We start from the raw sequence: 15,215 nt of genomic DNA on the forward strand, positions 1-15,215 counted from the left end.
ACCAAAATGCCATGTGCCTTTCCTCTGTTCTCCTGTAGCTCCATTTCCACTAAAATTGTGACTTGCTTTTGTCTATTTCACCAGACCAACTGGAGTAGAGGAAGTGCACTGAACTATTCTGTGAATCTCCAGCACTTAGAACCAGTCCTGGAAAATGAAGTCCTCAAAATATGTTTGTTCAATTGAATCAACTATTTCCTCTTCCAATTCCTCCAAACCTCAGGCTCAGCTTTCATCACCTCTACCATTCCCTCCTATAGGGCCTTCACAGAGGTGATGAAGTTAAAATGTGGCTGTTAGGGTGGGCCCTAACCCAAGTTTAACGTGAGAGAAGAAGCCAGCTTCCTGGATCAAGTGGGGACTTGGAGAACTTTTCTGTCTAGCTAGAGGATTGGAAACATACCAATCAGCACTCTGTGTCTAGCTAAAGGATTGTAAATGCACTAATCAGCACTCTGTAAAAATGTACCAATCAGCGCTCTGCATCTAGCTAAAGGATTGTAAATGCACCAATCAGCTCTCTGTAAAAATGTACCAATCAGCGCTCTGTGTCTAGCTAAAGGATTATAAATGCACCCATCAGCACTCTGTAAAAACGCACCAATCAGCACTCTGTCTAGCTAAAGGATTGTAAACGCACCAATCAGCACTCTGTAAAAACATACCGATCAGCATGCTGTGTCTAAAGGATTGTAAATGCACTAATCAGCACTCTGTAAAAATGCACCAATCAGCACTCTGTGTCTAGCTAAAGGACTGTAAACACACCAATCGGCATGCTGTGTCTAGCTAAAGGACTGTAAATGCACCAGTCAGCACTCTGTAAAATGGAGCAATCAGCGCTCTGTAAAATGGACCAATCAGCAGGACATAGGCAGGGCCAAATAAGGGAATAAAAGCTGGCCACCCGAGCCAGCAGCAGCAACCTGCTTGGGTCACCTTCCATGCTGTGGAAGCTTGGTTCTTTCGCTCTTCACAATCTTGCTGCTGCTCACTCTTTGGGTCTGCACTGCCTTTATTAGCTGTAACACTCAACACGAGGGTATGCAGCTCCATTCCTGAAGTTAGTGAGATCACAAACCCACCAGGAGGAACAAACAACTCTGGACGTGCCACCTTTAAGAGCTGTAACACTCACTGCGAAGGTCTGCGGCCTCACTCCTGAAGTCAGCGAGACCACGAACCCACCAAAAGGAAGAAACTCCAGGCACATCTGAACATCTGAAGGAACAAACTCAGAACACACCATCATTAAGAGCTGTAACACTCACCGCGAAGGTCCGCGGCTTTATTCTTGAAGTTAGCGAGACCAAGAACCCACCAAAAGGAATAAATTCCAGACACAAAGGGTGTCCTTGTAAGAAGAAATGTCGACACAGAATGAGACACCAGGGATATGTGTGAGAACACAGCCAAGGAGGGAGGCCTCAGGAGAAATCCACTCTCCTGGCACCTTGATCTCAAATTTCTACCCTCCAGAACTGTGAGAAAATAAATTTCTGTTATTCAAGCCACCTGCTCTGTGGTGTTTTGTTATGGTGGCCCTAGCAAATTAATACAAAGAGCTGTATCAATTAAAACTTCAGACTAAAAAATGCCTATACAGAACTGTGCCCTTTAAAAAATACTAACACATTCTGAACAGTCTGTTTTTGAATGTATACTACTGAATAAGACATCTGTAGTTATCACCCATTTCATCATTAATATTATTTATTTGTACCTTTTTTCTTGTCATATCTCGGCAGAAGTTTATCTTTTCCATTAGACTTTCCGAAGACTCAGTTTTTCCTTCCTAGTTTTTAAATTTCCAGTCTTAATTTTAGCATTTCTTTTCCTCAAGTTTATTCAATGACTTTTTGCAACTTCTTAAATTGAACCTTTAGCTCATCAGTTTTCAGTCCTTTCCTTTTCTAATACACATAACATTACATATTTCCTCCTACATATTTCATTAAATGCATTCTACCAGTTTTGGCACGTATTGTTCCAAAAATCTTACAATTCACTGGTCTTTGACCTTGGAGTTATTTAGAAGTATCTTTTTTAATTCTTCAAATACTCTTTTTTGAGGTTTTCCTTTACATTATATAATGCTCAGAGAACATTATCCTGTTAATATAGAATTGTTGATATATTTTTTTTTTTTTTTTTTTTTTTTTTTTTTTTTTTTTTTTTTGAGACGGAGTCTCGCTGTGTCGCCCAGGCTGGAGTGCAGTGGCCGGATCTCAGCTCACTGCAAGCTCTGCCTCCCGGGTTTTTACGCCATTCTCCTGCCTCAGCCTCCCGAGTAGCCGGGACTACAGGCGCCCGCCACCTCGCCCGCCCGCCCGGCTAGTTTTTTGTATTTTTTTAGTAGAGACGGGGTTTCACCGTGTTAGCCAGGATGGTCTCGAACTCCTGACCTGACCTCGTGATCCGCCCGTCTCGGCCTCCCAAAGTGCTGGGATTACAGGCTTGAGCCACCGCGCCCGGCCAGAATTGTTGATATTTAAGACTGACTCTATGAAATAGTATATAATCAATTTTTATAAATGGTTCACATAAACTTAGAAATATGTGCTTCTGTTGGGCATGGGATTTTATACGTATTCTTCAGGAACACATACCTCTTCCAGGTATAATTCCTTTATGAGTAACTTTCTTTACAACTGATGACATTTTAATTAAATTCTATTTGACTCTATTTTAAATTCTGTTCTATTTGATACAGCCTTCTTTTTGCATTATTTTTCTAGTAACCTTTTTCTTACTTTCACCATTTCTGGTAATTTTATTTTAGGTGTGGATCTTATAAACAGTATGTAGTTGGATTTTGGTTTTTATATCCAAAGATTTTTTCCACTAACTGTTAAATGTAAGTCATAGACATTTATAGAGATTACTGACCTATTGGATTAATTTACCCCCTTATTTTATGATTTCAATATACCATGCTTTTTATTTCCTTCTCATTTTTTAACCTCACTTCTGTTCTGCCTTTTCTTGCACTGAACTTTCTTCAGTGTTACTTCTGTTCTGCTGGCTCAGAAGTTACATACGACTATCCCTGGTTGTCTGCAGTGTTGACTCGAGTTTAATGCTAATGAGCATCTCTAGTCTCCTATCCAATGCTAGAAATGCAAGTAAATGCACCCTCTAGCTCATCCTACATACTATTTTATATTTTAGCTTCACCTGGCTTTCAGTCATCCCAGTTACTCATCCTCGTATCATTGTTGTTACTGATTTGCAATGGCTATGCTTAATTTAGATTTATCTATGTGTTTATCAATTTCTTAGCAACCTTTCCTTCTCATATGCCATTCCTCCCTTCTGAATTCAGTTTCCATCCTTCTGAGGTACATTCTTTTTATTTTTTTGAGACAAGATCTTGCTCTGTCACCCAGGCTGGAGTGCAGTGGTGCAATTACAGCTCATTGCAGCCTCCACCTCCTGGGCTGAAGGGATCCTCCCACCACAGCCTCCCAAGTAGTTGGGACTACAGGCGTGCGCCACCACAAATGGCTATTTTTTGCACCACCACAAATGGCTATTTTTTTTTTTTTTTTGTAGAGACAAGGTCTCACTACATTGCCAGGGATGATCTCAAACTCCTGGCCTTAAGCAGTTCTCCCGCCTCAGCCTCCCAGAGTGCTGGGATTATAGCCTGGCCTCAAGTACATCCTCCATAGATGGCCCTTTAGTGGAGGGGTAGTGGTGATAAACACCCTTGGTTTTCCGCTAGTCTCAGTATGGCTTTATTTTACCCTGTATGTTGAATAATCTGGCTGGGTGTAAGATTTAAACTTGATGTGAATTATGTGAACGAGTTTTGAAATGTTTTTCTGAGACTTTTTTTTGAAATGTTTTTGAGACATTCAGAATTGTCGACTACTTGTTTTGCTTGAAATCCTCACTCCCTGTTTCCATTTGAATCATTTTCTCATAGTTGTTCCTCTACCTCTTCATACTTTTTAAGTCTTTTTGACATGGCTATCTTTCTCTGTTGAAGCCTTCAATGCACATCTTCTGCAAGGTTCCTCTTCTAACCTTGCATTTTTTCTTACTCATTTTATAATCTCCTTAAGCAGTTCCATCCACAACCTGATTCCAGGTTTCATAATGAGCCCATGTTTCTTTGTTTGTTTTAATGTCTCCTTAAAGACCTCTGAAATAAACGAATACCAAAAAGAAGACAAAATTTTAAGCAACACTGGAGAATAAGAAGAGTTGCCATGAAATCAGAAGTCAAGAGTAATTTCAGAAAATGTGCAGCACATGAGTTCTGGGCCACTCTTTTTCAAGTGTTAGGCAACTTGGGCAGAAGTGGCTATCACCTACAATGATAAACAGAGATTGCATGGTGGTTACACAGGTATACTTTCCTTGTGATATTTACTGACCTTATGGTTTGTGTACTTTTCAAGACATGCTATACTTCAATAAAAAATTTTTATAAAGAAAAATAAATTTTAAAACCTCCCAACAGCTTCTCAGGAGCTGTAGAAGGCCTCTCCTGCTTTTCTGCAAAGAATGACTACTACTTTTCATTAAGTTAACATGAATTAATACACTGAGCATGTATAAGGAGATATCTCTAAGGAAAGTGCAAAAGCAGTAGACTCTATTATTGGCTAAATCTCTCCCTTCTAGAAATCTCAGCAAAGCATGGAGTAGATACAAGTTGAGTATCACTTATCTGAAATGCTTGGGACCAGAAGTGTTTTGGATTTCGGAATATTTGCATATACTTAGAAAGATATCTTGGGGATGAGACCAAAGTCTCGTATACACATTATATGCACAGCCTGAAGGTGATTTTATTTTTCACTTGGGGATGCTGAACAGGCTGTATGTTGTGAGCCGGCATTTTGACTGTGACCTATCTCATGAGGTCAGGTGTGAGATTTTCCACTTGTGGCATCATGCTGACATTGTTTGGATTTTAGATTTCTGGATTTCAGATGCTCAACCTGTACTGAGAAAACCTTTACTGAATGAACACACTTTTTCAGGCATAAAGTTGTAATACCTAAAGAGATATGAAGAGATCCTGGAGTACAACGGCTGCCTCTTACAAATCAGGAAACTAAGGCTCAGAGAAAGTGATTTTTGCCAAGGCCGTAGAATGGTATCTTTTGATACTAAATCTATTCTCTTTCTACTGCAAGATGACTCCTCCATCATAGGTCCTAACTCCTAAACACAATATTCACTGTACAGTGTATGTTCAATAAATGTTATCAAAGGGGAGAAAGCCTGCAGCGTTAGTTAAGTCAATTAATCCAATAAGGTGTTAAAAACAGTTTAACTTGCAAGAGCTAGGAAGTCATCCTTCATGATAACCAGCATTGGGGAAACGTGATATTAATATGTATTTCCATCAGTGTTGTCTATTACATATTAAGATACCAATATGAAACTGGAAAGTGTCAGACGGATGCACAGGAAGTGACCAAAAAGGTGTCACAAACATACAGTCGATAAAAATATCTAAGAGATTTGAAGTGAGTCAAGGAAAAAGAGACCAATATTGAATCTTCACATACACTAAGTAATCTGGAAAGCTGATTTTTCAAGGACCAGTAGGAGAAATTTATTAATACAAAGTCTTACAGTCTTCTTCTACAGGGAACACAGGTCATACAGTTAACCTACCTCAGTTCCTGGCTTTCCGTGGTGAGGAGAGTAAGAAGTGCCCAGGCGAGGACCTGGCTGTCGTCCTCAGAGTGAAAATGACTGTGATGCCGGATATTCTGCAGCAGCAGCTGGTCCAGGCACTCCAGGGCCTTCTCCTGCACAGTGCTCTCACAGTCCATCACCACCGGGACCAACCCCCGCAGCCAGGCTGTCTGGATCTGCACGCATCTAGGCTGAGCCTTAGGAGTGAAAGATTATGACATAAGAAGGTCTAAATACAAGTCAGGGAAGTTGTGATCAACATTTTGACATGTTAAAAATAATCACACATTCAACTGCAAATAGACTACCAAGTGAAAAAAAAAATAAAAAAATATACAAAAGCAAAGCCAGCTTAATGTAAATCAGTGCCAACCAAAATTTTAAACTTATACATTAAAGTCACTATTTTACTAGTAGAAATAAATCAGTACTTTTTTGGTCATTAAAAATCAAGAACAAATAATAAATATCCCAAAGAGCAATTAGAACAGACACTGACAGAAAAAGTCAAAATATTCGTTGCTTAATGCCTTCTACCATGAAATAAAGAAATAAACATGCTTTTAAAATTCGACTAAAATGCTACCTAGCTGACAAGAGTAAATTAAATATAGTACTTGTGAGTCTGCTCTTCTGGCAGTATCATCCATCTATGCCCTAATTGACTAAATTTAGTCTAGGCCTCCAGCTTAACCAAATCAACTTAAAATTTTATTTTTCTGTGTGAGATTTAAAGCGAAGAAAAGGGTTGGGTGCAGTCACTCATGCCTGTAATCCCAGCACTTTGAGAGGCCAAGGCAGGCGGGTCGCCTGAGGTCAGGAGTTCGAGACCAGCCTGGCCAACAGAGTGAAACCCTGTCTCTACTGAAAATACAAAAATTAGCCAGGCATGGCAGCACCTGTCTGTAGTCCCAGCTATTCAGGAGGCTGAGGCAGGAGTGCTGCTTCAACCCGAGAGGCGGAGGTTGCAGTGAGCCAAGATTGCGCCACTGCACTCCAGCCTGAGAAACAGAGCTGGACTCTGTCTCAAAAAAAAAAAAAAAAAAAGTGAAGAAAGGGCTAACAATTGGCATTTGCTAGCATTAGTTCCTAATTATGTTTAATAGGAAGCACAGTCTATCATACATAATTCAAAGATACCTCCTCCCTTATGTTGTACAGTTCTACAGTGGACTTAAGAGTTTTTAAAGGTCAACTTAACATTTAGCAGCAGGTAATTATTGCATGGAATTACTTTTAATGTAAAATACCATGCATGACATATCTAATGTCTTGCCTCTCACCATAAGGAGTTCAGTAAGAGACTGCAGGGCCTGCTTCCGGACAGACACCGCAGGGTCCCGACACTGGTCCTGCAGAATCGACAGGTCTTCCTTCATGCCCGAGACATCACAGTGCTTCAAAATACTCACTAATACCTAGAAGGCATATATGCAACACGAAGTGATGACTGCATAGAATCAACTCAGAAAGATAAATTGTTAACAAAGGAACACTTCCTTTAAGTTTGTGGTTCTTAACATTTTGGGGTCATGGATCCAACCTTCCTCCTCACAACGTCCCATTTTTCAGAATCCAATTTGCTAAGGCCTCTCTCAAAGAAAAACAAATTTTATATAAACAAATACTTACAAACAATTTTATGAACCTATTAAAATCCACCCATGGTCCCTAGGTTAAGAATCCCTATTCTAAACAAATTAAGGATATAAATTTGTGGTTCTTAAAAAAATCAGAAACCCTGTAGGAAAGCTTAAGAATAAATAATCTTCCAGTTCATCTATGATTCACATATAACGGGATCAGGGTCAACTAACAGTTCAGTGAAAAGCAAATTAAATAATGAATATGGTCTAGGAGTTTAAAAAATATCCCTTTGCATTTCCAAGTTTTTAGTGCTAAAAAAAAAAACAAAATGTGCAGAGAAAACTCGCACCTGCAGCGCAGACTTCCTAACGTTGGTCTTCTCATCCCTGATTCTCTTTCTCAGCATTGCCATAACACATCTTTCTGTAGAGGGAATACCAAAGGGTCATCACAGCTGGAGAAAAGTCATACAGCAGCTAACATTTCACCACACAATACCCAGAAAATACACTCCTCTTAAAGACTCACTAGCTTGTTTTAAATCTTAAGAAATCAGAGTGTGGAAAAAGAAGAAAATATGGATAATTAGGTATTCACTGTAATGCATATAAACTTTGGAATATTAAAAACTTGGTTTTAAATCTTGGCCCCTACCTCTAAAATTCTGAATTTATCTCTTCCATTTTGTTTAGCTACAAATCGGAGTTTCTAACCCTTAGGATTATTTTAAAGATTTGATGAGGTAATATATAACAGTAGCTTTAAAATGTTTAACTTGAAGGCATTTTCTTATAAGAGACGGGGGTCTCATTCTGTCACCCAGGGTGGTGTGCAGTGGTACCATCAGAGCTCACTGCAATCTCAAACTTCTGGGCTCAAGTAATCCTCTCTCCTCAGCCTCCCAAGTAGCTAGGACTACAGGCATGAGCCACCATGCTAGACTAATATTTTTTTTTTTTTTAATTTTTTTGCGGAGACAGGATTGTGCTGTGTTGATCAGGCTGGTCTCGAACTCTTAGCCTCAAGTGATCCTCCCACCTCAGCCTCCCAAAGCAGTGAAATTATGGTAGTGAGCTACCACGCCCAGCCTTGAGGCTTCTTTATATTCTTAAAAATTACTGAGAACCCTAAAGAGATTATATTTTTTAATACGAATCAATTTAAACTGAGAATTGTAAAAATATTTACTAATTCCTTTTAAAACAGCAAGACATGTTACCGTTAGTACTTTTTCATAAAAAATAACTATATTTTCCAAAACAAATAAACAAAATATAGTGAAAAGGCTGGATGTGGTGGAACGTACCTATAATCCCAGCTACTGGGAAGACTGAGATCAGAGGATCACCTGAGCCCAGGAGTTCAAGTCCAGCCTGGGCAACACAGCAAGACCCCATTTAAAAAAAAGAATGGCATTGCTTTAGAGTATTGCAAACTTCAAAATGTCTGGCTCAATATAAGCTAGCTTATCTCTCATCTGGCTTATAATTAACAGGATTCTCATCTCTGTTTCTACCTGCAATCTGTTGCAATTTGGTAAGTCATGGAACCACTGGAAAACTCCAATACACATTCGTGAGAAAATCAGAGTGTGGGAGGCAAATGAACACTGCATTCATTTTTACTTCAAGGACCCCTGAGGGTTCCCAAAACACACTTTGGGAACTGCTTATATATAAGAAGGCAGCTTAAAAAATAGAAGATGGAAAACAATAGAGAAAAATCAATGAAACTAAAAGTAGTTCCTTAATAAGATCCACAAAACTAATACACCTTTAGCTAGACTGGGGAAGAAAATAAGAAAGAAAATTGAAATTGCTAAAATCAAGAAAGGAGGGACATTACTATTATTAGCCTTACATAAATAAAAAGGATTACAAAGGAATACTATGAACAATTTTATGCCAACAAATTAAGTAGCCTACATGAAATAAACAAATTTCTAGAAAGGCACAAACTATAGAAACTGACTCAAACAGAAATAGAAAATCTGAATATACCTGTAACAAGTAAAGAAACTAAATTAGTGGCAGGGCGCAGTGGCTCATGCCTGTAATGCCAGCACTTTGGGAGGCCAAGGTGGGTGGATCACCTGAGATCAGGAGTTCAAGACCAGCTTGACCAACATGGTGAAACCTCATCTCTACAAAAAATACAAAAAAATTTGCTGGGCGTCGGGGTGGGTGCCTGTAATCCCAGCTACTCGGGAGGCTGAGGCAGGAGATGTGCTTGAGCTAGGAGGTTGAGGTTGCAGTGAGCCAAGACTGTGCCACTGCACTCCAGCCTGGACAAGGGCGAAACTCCGTCTCAAAAAAAAAGAAAGAAAGAAAAAGAAAAAAAAAAAGAAACTAAATTAGTAATCAAAAAAACTTCACACATACACACACACCCCTAATGATCAGACACTTTTACTGGAGAATTCTAACAAACGTTAAAGCAAAAACGAACAACAATCCTTCATGAACTCTTTCAAAAAACAGAAAAGAATACACTTCCTAGCTCATCTTAGGCCAGTACTACCCTGACAGCAAAACCAAAACATCTCAAGAAAACAACTGATAACGTTTGAGTATTTGCCCCGCCCAAAACTCATGTTGAATTGTAACACCTATTGCTGGAGGTGGGGCCTAGTAGGGGGTGTTTGGACCACTGGGGCAGATCCCTCACAGCTTGGTGCTGTCTTCATGACAGCAATACTGAGTGAGTTCTTGTGAGATCTGATCATTTAAAAGTGTGTGTCACCTTTCCCCTGACTCTCCCTCTTCCTCCTGCTCCCACCATGTGAAACGCCTGTTCCCTTTTGGCCTTCTGCCATGATTCTAAGCTTCCTAAGGCCTCCCGAGAAACAGGTGCCAGTGCTATACTTCCTGTACAGCCTGCAGAACCATGAGCCAATTAAATCTCTTTTCTGATACATTACCCAGTCTCACATCTTTTTTTTTTTTTTTTTTTTTTTTGAGAGAGTCTCACTCTGCTGCCCAGGCTGGAGTGCAGTGGCACAATATTGGCTCACTGCAACCTCTACTTCCCGGGTTCAAGTGATTCTCCTACCTCAGTCTCCTAAGTAGCTGGGATTACAGGCACTTGCCACCATGCTCAGCTAATTTTTGTATTTTTAGTAGAGATGGGGTTTCACCATGTTGGCCAGTCTGGTCTCGAACTCCTGACCTCAAGTAATCCACCCACCTTGGCCTCCCAAAGTGCTGGGATTACAAGCATGAGCCACCACGCCTGGCCACGTATTTCTTTATAGTAATGCAAAAACGGCTTAATACAACAACCAATATTCCTTATGAATATGACACCAAAATTCTCAACAAAATACCAGCAAACCAAATCCAGCAAGATACAACCATGCTTGGGATTTATCCCAGGAATGAAATGTCGTCAACCTATGAAAAATCAATCAATGTAAATTACACCACGGTAACAGAACACAATCATCTCAAAATAGATGCAGAGAACGTATTTGCAAATTCCAACACCTTTCCATGATAAAAACTCAGCAAGCTTGAAATAGAAGAAAACTTCCTCATGTTGATGAAAGTCATCCTAAAAAACTCTCATCGTACTCAGCGGTGAAGACCAAAAGCTTTCCCCCTAAGTAAAGAAAAAAGACAAGGAAGTCTACTCTTTGACTTCTTTTCAACATCATACCACAGGCTGTAAAACAAAAATACAATTCTAAGGCTCTCCGACCATCTGAATGGTCTTCCTCCTCAGTCAGGGCACTCTAAAATTTAACCTGAAGACTGGTTCAGGCCATGACGGGAAGTAGGGGTGAGACACGCCTCATTATGCCCTCCAGCATTAACTTCAACACAGACTTTAAGTCTGGTAAGAAACATTTAAAATCTGTTCTCTCTGAAGCCTACTATCTGAAGGCTTCCTCTGCAGTAATGAACTTTAGTCTCCATCATCCTTTATCTTAACCCAGATAGTCCTTCCTATTGACCCCAGTTCTTTAGATAAACTCAACCAATTTTCAACAAGAAAAATTTAAAACCTACCTATAAGCTGGAACCTTCCCCACCTTTTCCTGCCTTTTGGGACCAAACCAATCTACCTATTAAATGTATTTGATTGATGCCTGATGCCTCCCTAAAATGTCTAAAACCAAGCTGCACCCCAACCACCTTGGGCACACGTTCTCAGGACCTCCTGAGGGCTGTGTCACGGGCCATGGTCACTCACATTTGGCTTAGAATAAATGCTTCAAATATTTTACAGAGCTTGACTCTTTTTGTCAACAAATGGGCAAGAAAAAGAAATGAAAGCTATCCAGATTGGAAAGGAAGAAGTAGAACTACCTCTATTTACAGATGACTTGTTCTTATATCAAGAAAACCCCAAGAAATCCATAAAACAATCATTAGAGCTTGTAATGAGTTTAGCAAGGTTGCAGGACAGAAGATCAATTATCAAAAATAACATGTAAAAACTGGCAATGAACAATTCAGAAATCAAATTAAGAGAGCAATTTAATTTGCAATACTATTGAAAAGAATAAAAATGCTTAGGACAAAATTTAAAGAGCAACATTGTTCACTGAAAACTACAAAACATCACTGAAACAAATGAAAAGACCTAAAGAAATAAAAAGACATCTGGTGTTCATGGATTAGAGGAATTAACAAACTAACATGGCAACACTCCCCAAACTGATGTACAGATCAATCCCCGTCAAAATCCAAGATGGCTTTTTTTTCTTGCAGAAATTGACAATTGATCTTAAAATTCATATGGAAATACAAGGGACCCAGAAGAGCCAAACTAATTTTTTTAAAAAACAAAGGGACAGAAGGAGAACTCATACTTCCTGATTTAAAACTGACTATCACAGGACACCATGTTAATGCCAAAATATGACTTGGACATAAAAATTATTTCTGGGAAGATAATTAAAGCAGACAATTAAAAAGCAGCAGCAAACAGAGAAAAAGCTCTGTCTAACCTCCCCCTTTTCTTCCTATGGGCAGTACATAAATTCTCCTTTACTCACCAGGTCTCTACTCCCTTATCAGCCCAGAGCAATTCACAAAACTCACTCTATTATTTTCCTCCCACATACAGGCGGTCCCTGACTTAGGGTTTTCTGATTTTGCCATAATGTGACAGCAATGCACGTTCAAACCATACTTTAGAGAGTTCTGAATTCTGCTCACTTCCCAGCTAGTGACGTGCAGGACAATACACTCTCATGATGCTGGGCAGCGAGAGTAGCTCCCCGTCAGCCACCCCATCAAAAGGGGACAACAGAGAGTCTCCAGTGTGCTGTGCTGCCAACATTTTTTGGATAAGATGTCTTGTGTTATGTAAGTAGAGTTCTAAGCCACTGCCCTCAGTTACTTTGCACTGAGATCTCTCCCGCATAACATGCACTAGACACGTTAATAAACTTGTTTGTCTTGTTACAGGGGTCCATCCCAAGGAAGAACTCATGAGGACTAAAGAAGAAGTTACTTCCCCTCTCCTACACTAGAACACAACAGCAATCAACACAGTGTGGTACATAAAGACAGACACATAGATTAATGAAATAAAATTCCATTAATATAGAATATAGAGCACACATGAGCTTATACAAGTCAGTCAAGTGATTGTTTTACAAGAGTGCTAAGACACTCAAAGGTGAAGGAAGAGGCTGAAAGAAACAGTGCTATGTCAACTGGATAGTCACATGCAAAGGAGTGAAGCTGGACCCTCTATATCACAGCATATGCAAAAATTAACTGAAATTTGATCAAAGACCTAAATGTGAGAGCTAAAACTATAAAACCATTAGAAGAAAACACAGGAGTAATATTTGTGACTTTGGATTACACGGTGATTTCTTAGCTATGTGATACCAAAAGCACAATTAAAAAAAGAAAGAGATAAATTGGACTTCATCAAAATTAAAATGTTCCATGCCTTATCATAGAACACCATCTGAAAAGACAACCCACAGAATGGGACAAGTATTTAAAAATCATATACGTGATAAAGTATATATATAAAAATAACTCAACTCAAAAATAAAAGACAACCCAATTAAAAAAAGGGCAAAGGGTTTGAATAGACATTTCTCCAAGGAAAGCGTATTTATATGGCCAATAAGCCTAAGAAAATTTACTCAACATCATTAGCCATTAGGGAAATGTAAATCAAAACCACAAGTAGATACCACTTCATACCCACAAAGATGGCTAAAATAAAAAAGATGGACATGGCAAGTGTTGGTAAGAATGCAGAGAAATAGGATTATCATACACTGCTAGCAGGATTGTAAAATGGTGTGGCCACTTTGAAAAAGTTTGGTGGTTCCTCAAAATGTTGAATATGGAGTTACCATATGATCCAGCAGTTCTGCTCCTAGGTAAACACTCAAGGGAATGAAACCACGTATCTATACAAAAACTCATACAAGAATATTTATAGCAGCATTAGTCACAATAGTCAAAAAGTGAAAACAACCCAAATGTTCATCAGCTGATGAATGAATAAACAAAATGTGGTGTATCCTTACAATCGACTATTATTCAGCACAAAAAGGAATGAAGTACTGATACACGCTACAACATGAATGAACCTTGAAAACATGCTAGGTGAAAGAAGTCAGACACAAAAGACAACATAGTACATGATTTCATTTATGTGGAATGTCCCGAAAAGGCAATTTTTTATTTTTTAATTGTTTTAGACAGAGTCTCGCTCTGTCGCCACGCTGGAGTGCAGTGGTGCAATTTTGGCTCACTGCAACCTCCACCTCCTGGGTTCAAGCGATTCTACTGCCTCAGCCTCCTGCGCAGCTGGGACTACAGGCGTGTGCCACCATGCCCAGCTAATTTTTTATATTTTAGTAGAGACGGGTTTTCACCATGTTGGCCAGGATGGTCTCAATCTCCTGACCTCGTGATCCTTCCGTCTCGGCCTCCCAATGTCCCGGGATTATCGATGTAAGCCACCGCGCCTGGCCCAGAATAGGCAATTTTATAAGGAAAGAAAATTAGTGGCTGCCAGTGGTAGAAGGAAAGGGTCATGGGGAGTGACTGCTAATGGGAACGGGGTTTATTTTTCAGCTGATGATATGTTCTGGAATTAGTCTGTACAATCTTGTGACTATACTAAAACAACTAAATTATACACTTTAAATGGTGAATTTTATGGTGTATGAACTCTTACCTTAATTTAAAAAAAGCAGAGCATTTGGCAAAGTGCATGGCATCTAAGTAACTATGCAAATTTTTTAATGTACAATTAATGCCAACAATGTATGTCCTTTCAGCTTATGAACAACACACTGGAAACATGGGCTCTTTGCATCCCCTAACTTTCATAATTTTTAAGCATCATTAAATCACCTCAACTTGATATTGCTTGAAAAAGTCTGTGCCACAGTAAATCCATAACCTATTTAGAGGAAGTCTGGAGCCAACACAAACATTCAGCATTTTTTCAGAGTATATTTTCCTACAACATTTAGAAAACGTGTCTATTATAAACGCAGTTATTGCTCTGAATTTGAGTAATACATGCTAACATCTAGCCTCCCGAACCCAATTTCATGCTGACCTTCTAGGCTGAATAATAAAAGCAGTAATCATCCTCAGGGAGCTTTCTGTACATCTCGGCACCTATCTCAGTGTTCCACATACGTGTGTGTACAAGTGTATATATGAGAACATTTCTGTGCACAAGGACCTGTCTCTCCCCTGCTTCTTAAGAGATGGAGCTCTGTCTCACAGACTTGTGCATCTCCAATGCCTGGAATGCTTTGGGAAGGACCAGATAATGTTTATTGAATAAATCAATAAACCTCATTATGTAATTAATCCTCTACGTACATGCTCTTTCTCTCTCTTATCTGTCTCTCTCTCTCTTTAAATCACTTTCCTAAATGTTGTTTCTACAGACTCCCCCAACAGTCGTCTGGGAAAGATGGGAGGGTGTTACAACTGGAAAACGACAGGCATACCTTAGAT

General features: G+C 39.4%; 2 protein-coding genes across 3 annotated transcripts in view; one reads left to right on the top strand and one right to left on the bottom strand.

Annotated features, from left to right (window-relative positions):
• Positions 1-15,215, top strand: part of ACAD8 (acyl-CoA dehydrogenase family member 8) — a 675,944-nt gene that overhangs the window by 596,410 nt on the left and 64,319 nt on the right. The window lies entirely within an intron of this gene.
• The window catches only part of NCAPD3 (non-SMC condensin II complex subunit D3), a 69,710-nt gene that overhangs the window by 31,273 nt on the left and 23,222 nt on the right, over positions 1-15,215 (bottom strand). For both annotated transcript variants that reach the window (XM_050755927.1, XM_050755928.1), the window contains 3 exons: positions 7,601-7,674; positions 6,948-7,082; positions 5,641-5,861 (listed from right to left, as the gene is read on the bottom strand). In XM_050755927.1, the coding sequence (XP_050611884.1) occupies positions 5,641-5,861; positions 6,948-7,082; positions 7,601-7,674 (430 nt within the window). The remainder of the gene's footprint in view (positions 1-5,640; positions 5,862-6,947; positions 7,083-7,600; positions 7,675-15,215) is intronic.

This window comes from Macaca thibetana, chromosome 14, assembly GCF_024542745.1.
Source record: "Macaca thibetana thibetana isolate TM-01 chromosome 14, ASM2454274v1, whole genome shotgun sequence".
NCBI classification, from domain to species: Eukaryota; Metazoa; Chordata; class Mammalia; order Primates; family Cercopithecidae; genus Macaca; species Macaca thibetana.